Genomic DNA, 7,137 nt, shown 5'->3' with positions numbered 1-7,137 from the left:
CTGCAGAGAATTGACAAATTATCACAAATTTTTCATGTATTTTTTGGGAATTTGTGGAGATTCTGTGGGATTTTTCTGGAATTTGGTGGGCCTTTTCAAGGACTTTGTGTGGTTTTGAGGAGAGTTGAAGTATTTTGAGGAATTTTTCTTAGATTTTGTGGAAACTTGTGGAGGTTTTGTGTGATTTTTGTGGAATTTTGTGGGATAGTGAGGCGATTTAGGGATCTTGAGGGATTTTTCATGTATTTTGTGGGAATTTGTGGAGATTTGGTGGGTTTTTTTTTTTAGAATTTGGTCGTGTTTTGAGAAGGGTTTGCAGGGACTAGGTATGGTTTTATTTTTTTCCCTGGGAGCCACCTAGGACCAGATGGTGTTAACACACAAGCATACCCTCTCCCCCAGCTAATCAATGGGAAAGGTCCTGATGTCTGTTGTGACTCAGGATCCGTGATCAGCATTGGTGACCTCTCTGTGAGTTTGGCATGGGTCAAATTAGAGAAGTGCCGTACTTCTATAGGGGTATGTAGAACTACAGGGGGGTCGGGCTCTGTAGGTGAACAATTTAGAAAATTCATAACATGCAGAGCCTTACAGAGCCTCTCAATGGGAAGAATGATCTTTGTTCCTCCCCACTGCTGATCAAGGACTCTTTTAAGGTTCTGATGTGTCTTTTCCACTATTGATTGCCCTGTGGGAGAGTGAGGTATGCCTGTGGCGTGCTTCACCCCGCACTGGCTGAAGAAATCTCTCAGTCTATGGGAGGTGTAAGCGGGCCCATGATCTGTTTTTATTTGTTCTGGGACTCCCAGGGTAGCAAACACAAGGTGAAAATGTTGGCTGGTATGTTTGGCATTTTCTCCTGTGTGGGCTGAAGCAAACACTGCACCTGTGACCTAAGTCCCCATGGAGGCGGGATGGTAGTTTTTGCAGAAGGGATGGAGTGGTGCGGCATTTGATTTGATGTCAGTGCACGGGGCTGTCCCATGCTCTGATTGAAGTTTCCTTAATGCCAGTTTGGTCTGGGTAACCATTGGTGGTTGGGTGGCTATAAAAAATGTCTCTCGGGGCAATCCTTAAAAAAGTGTCCAGGCTTGCCGCAGTTAAAACAGTGGCTTGAGCTTGAGTCCTTTATCATTTCAGCTGCATAGGCACTGGATATCCTTTCTGCCAGCCCTTTAGAACCCGCAAGGGCTACTGTGTTTTCGGTAGAAGTGGAGACATGCTTGGCGCAGGCTTCAACCATTTGGTCTATGGTTGGTTCAGGGTCAAGTGGGAGGGCCTGTAAAACTGCTTTACATTCCATGTTGGCATTGGCCATTGCTATTTTTACCAACAATTCTTTTTGTGCCTTTGGGCACTCTATTTGCTTTTCAATGGCAATTTCAGCTTGTCTATATATTTAATGAAATACTCACTTGCCCCTTGCTTAATGTTAGTGAAGCACTGCGTTGGCACCTTGTTACCTGGGGTGACAAGAAGAGATGTCAGAGATTGCAGCATTGGCAATATCATGGAGAGTGTTATGAATACACGAATACACTAGAAAGAGAGATATATAAGGAAAGGTTTTATTAATTATAGCAAGCCAGCAATAAGCAAAGTCGGCGCCGGGCGGCAGGGAGGAGGAGGAAAAACCTCTTCCCACGGAGCTGCCGCGCTTCCCGCTTCCATGTTTGTCCTTTTATTCGTTTCGGCCTCCTGATGATGTGGCTTTCCTCCGGCGTTTCTACGCATGCGTCTCTGGTCATTAGATGATCTTTCTCTGCCCTCTTGTGGTCGTAGAAGGGAGGCTCCAAGTCTTCCTCACTCCTACTCTACTGACCTTTTCTCACTGTTTCTCTCTCAAGGTTTATCTTGTCCTAGTGTTCCAGGAATTTCTGCTAGTCTGTTATTAATTATGCCAGCTTCAGCAAGTTAGTGGCCTTCAGCCCCTTCTCAACTTTATATCTAAAGTACAATTTCGCAAAGCATTCTATCATATCTTTTTATTTAGGCGAACAAAAGAGTTTCTATCTATCACAACCCCCCCTTTTTCTATTTCTTACTTTTGTTCGCTGAATCTTTGTAGTTCTTTTTTACTTAATTCTAAATAATCTTCTGTTTCTTTTCCCTTTAAGGCCTCATATTTAGCATGTATTAACATAAGGTGTGCTGCTTCTAATCTGTTTTTTACGATATTAATAATTTTATTAAGAATGCAAGGGCCTAAAGTAAGTACTAAAATTAGTAAAATTGAGGGCCCCATTATGGTGGATAATAAAGTACTTAACCAGGGGGAGTAATTAAACCAAGATTCATACCAATTCTGTTGCATTTCTTGTTCTTCTTTTCTCTTTTTCAGTCCTTCCTGTAATTTGGCCATGGTTTCTCTTACTATTCCACTTTTATTTACATGTACACAACGTTCTTCCTTAAGGGCAGCACAAAGGCCTCCTTGTCGTAAAAATAATAGATTTAATCCCCTTCTATTTTGTAAGGCCACTTCAGCCAGTGAGTCTAGGGAGTCTGTGAGATCCTTTATAGATTTATCAATTCTTCTTAAATCCTCATCTACTGAAATTCTAAGCTCTCTGAGTCCCTGGTGCCGATTTACTAAAGATGCTACACCTGTTCCTAATCCAGCCCCTCCTATGCCTAGCAATACAGCTACTGTTAGTGCTGTGAGGGGTTCTCGCTTCACTAAATGATGTTCTGGGTTTTGATATTGTGTATACACATATTCTTCAGAATGATAAATAATTCTGGGAACTATTATGACCTGTATGCAGAATTCATAAGTTTCATTAAAGGCTGTTATAGAAACACATGGGGTTACTCCTAAAGTGTTACAAACCCATTTAGTATTAGGTGCTGGAATCAGCCACTGAGCTGGCTTGCGAGGGTCATTAATCAGTATTTTTGTTTGGCATAAGTAATTCTTATCTAGGGGCACATTTCCCACACATTTCCCTTTTCCAGTGACTCGAGATAATGTTATTCCTGGAGTATTTTCCCTTCCTGATTGCCATAAGCAAGCAGCAGGATTGGTACCATTCACTCTTTTTGGTTCTGCTATGGAGCCTATGGCCTCATAAAAGGGTGGATTAATGTTATAACATAACCAACATTCTCTAGTTAAATTTGGATGTGTATCATTTAATACTTTAAAGGTAGCTTGCAGAATTTTCCAAAGAGCTTTGTTTCCATATTCTTGGGGTGTCTCTACTGTGGTTAATACTTGGGTGTTATTTTCTAATTTTTCTGAATGGTTATTCTGATCCCTTACTTTAGGGTCTTCTACTCCCCACACCACTGGATTTGGCCCAACAGATCCCGAGTCATGGGGAACTACCTCTTTCTTTATGAGTATATGCACCCCCCGATCCCTTCCGGGTTCCCATACTCTGAGACCCCAGGTTCTTCCCAATAACCACCCAGGATCTTGGGATTGTGTAATATTTATATAGTGAAATTTGCAAGTTCCAATATATGTTATCTCCCCTGAGGGGCCTATCCAGGGCTTTACACATCCGTGTGGACCCCGTTCAACCTTTAGATACTTATCTGGGTTTTGTACTTTCCATCCCATGGAAATTGTCTCACAGCCCCAATATCTACAGTAAAATTCTCCGGGATAATTACAATACCCTCTGCCTGGATTAGAAGCTGGGCACATGTATAGTACCTTATGCCCAGGTGGGAAATAATTAATACCCTTCCACTTAATGAGAGAGTCTAGTGTAACTTGAAAGCTAGGGGCTCCAGAGGTAATTTGTGATAGAATAATAACCTGGTCCTCCCATCGGGTTAAGGACCAATTAAAGGGTTCATGAGTCTTACTTGTACAAATGTTAAATGTGCTAATTAAAATTATAAATATTACTGACCTTTTTAATGAGCATTGGCTTCCCTTGCTATAATAGAGGCTTTTCTTTTGTAAAATACCAATTTGGGCTTCCCATAAATTATTTTGCTGGGTTGTCTCATTCCCATTCTTGTGGCATTTCCAGGACCATGACCTTTTGGTCCCATGTATTTTGGAGTGTTTCCCTCCACAGTTTATTACTCCTCTGCCTCTCCCGTCGTCGACCCGGTTGCCTCGGGCCACGGGGTGTACCATCTTCTCGGCAGCAAGAGTATTCTTCAGGAGGGAGATTACTCCTTTTTTTATTCTTTCTTTGTATATATTTTTCCCAACTTCTATGTTTTACTAAAGGGGTATCACACCTCAATTCCTGGAGCCACCGTCTGCACGACCCAGCTACTATATTTATTACAAAAGGTGCAGGTTCGTTTGGATGGTAACAATAATACAAGGAATTGACTCCTTTTGAGTAAATGGCCCACCACTTTTCTGATCCTTTCTCAAATTCCCCTGCCTGTGTTTTGGTTCTTAAGGCTCAATCGGTGAGTCTCCTCTGGGCAATGTAGCAAAATCTACACACCCCTCTCGGTGGGTAGCCTCTATGACAGTGGGTCCACCAATGTTCTTCACATACTATACTTTTAAAACAAACAAAAGGGTAACAATTCTGGCATACAGCACAACCTATTTTAACATTACTATTATATATTTCCTCCCTACTAGATGGGGGTATCTTATATTCTATATAAAAGCCTTTATGGAGTTTACTATTCATAAGTTTCTAAGCAGATTAATAATTTTCAGATTTTTTTTTTTTTTTTTTTTTTTTTTTTTTTTTTTCCCCAGGATATTTTAAGTCTCAGGTCCCCAGCCGGGCTAACCACTTCCCAGTTATTAGTTTTTGGTGGCTCCACAGGTCCCTTAATTCGACTGGCATGTGTCCATCCCTTCTCCGCAGTTCGGATTGCAGAATCAGTTGTTAGCAGGACTTGATACGGTCCTTCCCACTTTGGTGTTAGGGGGTTCTCTTTCCAACTTCTTATCAACACCCAATCTCCGGGTTGTACTTGGTGTAATATAAAATCCAATGGTGGTCTTTGAGCTAGCATTCCTTTTTCCCACAATGCCTTCTTATACTTCATTAATTTTATTAAGTACTTATTGATATACTGATCACTTACATTTGGATGTGTTTGAACTTCTTCTATATTATAAGGCATACCATATAACATCTCAAAAGGGGAAATTCCCAAATCTGCCCTTGGCTGAGTTCAAATATTCAGAAAGGCTAATGGAACACATTTGACCCATGATAGTTTTGTTTCCATTACTAGCTTAGTAAGTTGTTTTTTTATTTCTCCATTCATTCTTTCTACTCTCCCAGAACTTGGAGGGTGCCAAGGGGTGTGTTGTTCCCACTTTATTCCTAATGCCTCCGACACCTCCTGAGTTATTTTTGATGTAAAATGGGGACTTTTGTCAGAGTCTATTGTCTCTGGTACCCCATATCTGGAAATTATTTCTTCCAATAACACCTTTACAACTGTTCGTGAAGTTTCCCTAGATGTAGGGAAAGCTTTTACAAAATGGGTGAGATGATCCACTAGGACCAGGAGATATTTAAGTCTCCCTACCTTTGGTAGTTCTGCAAAGTCAATCTGAATATTTGCAAAAGGTCTTTTTGCTAAGGGTCTCCCTCCATAAGGTAATTTTCTGAGATTCTTTCTATTTGTTTTTAAACATGGGAGGCAGCTTCTAGTAATTTGCTTAGCTAAGTCTCGAATACCTGTGCTCATATACTTTGCTGCAAAATAATCGATTAGTCCTTGTGCTCCCCAATGTGTCCTTTGATGCATTTTTTCTAATATTCTCTGAGCTATGGCTTTTGGTAGTACTTCTCGGCCATCTGGAAGGAACCATCTCCCCTCTGAGTTTTCTATTGCTTCTGTCTCTGGGAGTTTTAATCTCTCTTCCTCAGTAAATTTACTTCTTAAATCACTATCCTTATGTTCCATAATTTCTTCATGCCCCCCTTTTTCTTTTAGGACCATTGTCCGTAATGCCACCCGTTTTGCCTCCTGATCTGCGGCATTATTTCCCCTACTCCTCAAGTCCATTCCCGTCTGATGTCCTTTCAAATGAACCACTGCCAACTTTTTGGGCCCTCTCAGGGCTTTTAATACTGCAATTATGAGTTTTTGATGGACTAAATCTTTCCCTTGGGAATTTATTAAACCTCTTTCTTCCCACAGTTTACCAAACGTATGCACCACTCCATAACTATATCTGGAATCTGTATATATTGTCCCCTCCTTTCCTTCTAATAATTCCAATGCTCTTAATACTGCATACAATTCACAAGCTTGGGCTGACCAAGATTTGTCTAATGGACCTGATTCTAGGACTTGCAAATCAGGTCCTCGTACAATGGCATAGCCTGTTTTCCTCTTTCCTTCTATTACTCTGGAGGACCCATCCACAAACAACTTTTCTCCGCTTTCTAATTCCTCTGCTTCCAAATGAGGTCTAATTTTGGTTTGTTCCTCAATTGTAGTTATACAGTCATGTGTCAGGGATTCGCCTTCGGGTTCTCCATACAAAAATGCAGCCGGATTTTGTAAAGTGGTGGTTTCTAATATTAAGTTTGGGGCCTCAACTAAAATTCCTTCATATTTTAGAAGTCTAGCATCTGAAATCCACTTATCCGCCTTTTGTTGTAACACACCCCGAATATTATGGGGGGACATTACCTTCAAATTGCTATTAAAGGTGATTTTCCTAGCTTCCTCCACCAGCAGGGCACATCCTGCTACTGCTTGCAAACAAGTTGGCCAGCCCTTACTCACGGGGTCCAAGATCTTTGATAGATACCCTATCGGCTTCTTTCTCCCTGCCCACTCCCGAGTCAAAACTCCGAAGGCAATTCCATCTTCCACATTTACAAACAAATAAAAAGGTCTCCTTAAATCTGGGAGACTCAAGACAGGAGCATGAATTAAACTTTCTTTTAGCTCCCGGAATTTTTCTGTATCTTCTAAACTCCATTTCATTAATCCCTCTTGTGTCAATTTATGATATAAAAATGTAACTTTGCTACTATAATTTTCAATCCACTGTCTACAGTATCCTGTTAATCCCAAGATTTGACGTATCTGTCTTTTATTTTTTGGAATTGGTAATGATAAAATTCCTTGTACTCTTTCAGGATCTATCTTTTTTTTTTCCTTCTTTAAGGTAATGACCTAAATATCTTACCTCTTTTTCAACGAATTGGAGCTTTGCCTTGGATACTT

The 7,137-nt window shown here is 40.7% G+C and overlaps 1 protein-coding gene across 1 annotated transcript; it reads right to left on the bottom strand.

The window, feature by feature from the left end:
- Positions 1 to 1,642: 1,642 nt before the first annotated feature.
- LOC147654504 (endogenous murine leukemia virus Env polyprotein from Emv-2 locus-like) lies at positions 1,643 to 4,788 on the bottom strand. The gene has a single exon (XM_086883782.1). The coding sequence runs from the start codon at positions 4,097 to 4,099 to the stop codon at positions 2,042 to 2,044; it is 2,058 nt and encodes a 685-aa protein (XP_086739908.1). The 5' UTR covers positions 4,100 to 4,788; the 3' UTR covers positions 1,643 to 2,041.
- Positions 4,789 to 7,137: the final 2,349 nt, after the last annotated feature.

The sequence above is a fragment of the Cyanistes caeruleus genome, chromosome 3 (assembly GCF_971803275.1).
Source record: "Cyanistes caeruleus chromosome 3, bCyaCae1.hap1.1, whole genome shotgun sequence".
NCBI lineage: Eukaryota > Metazoa > Chordata > Aves > Passeriformes > Paridae > Cyanistes > Cyanistes caeruleus.
Note: the sequence above shows the minus strand (reverse complement) of the source record. Positions and strands in the feature narration are given on the sequence as shown.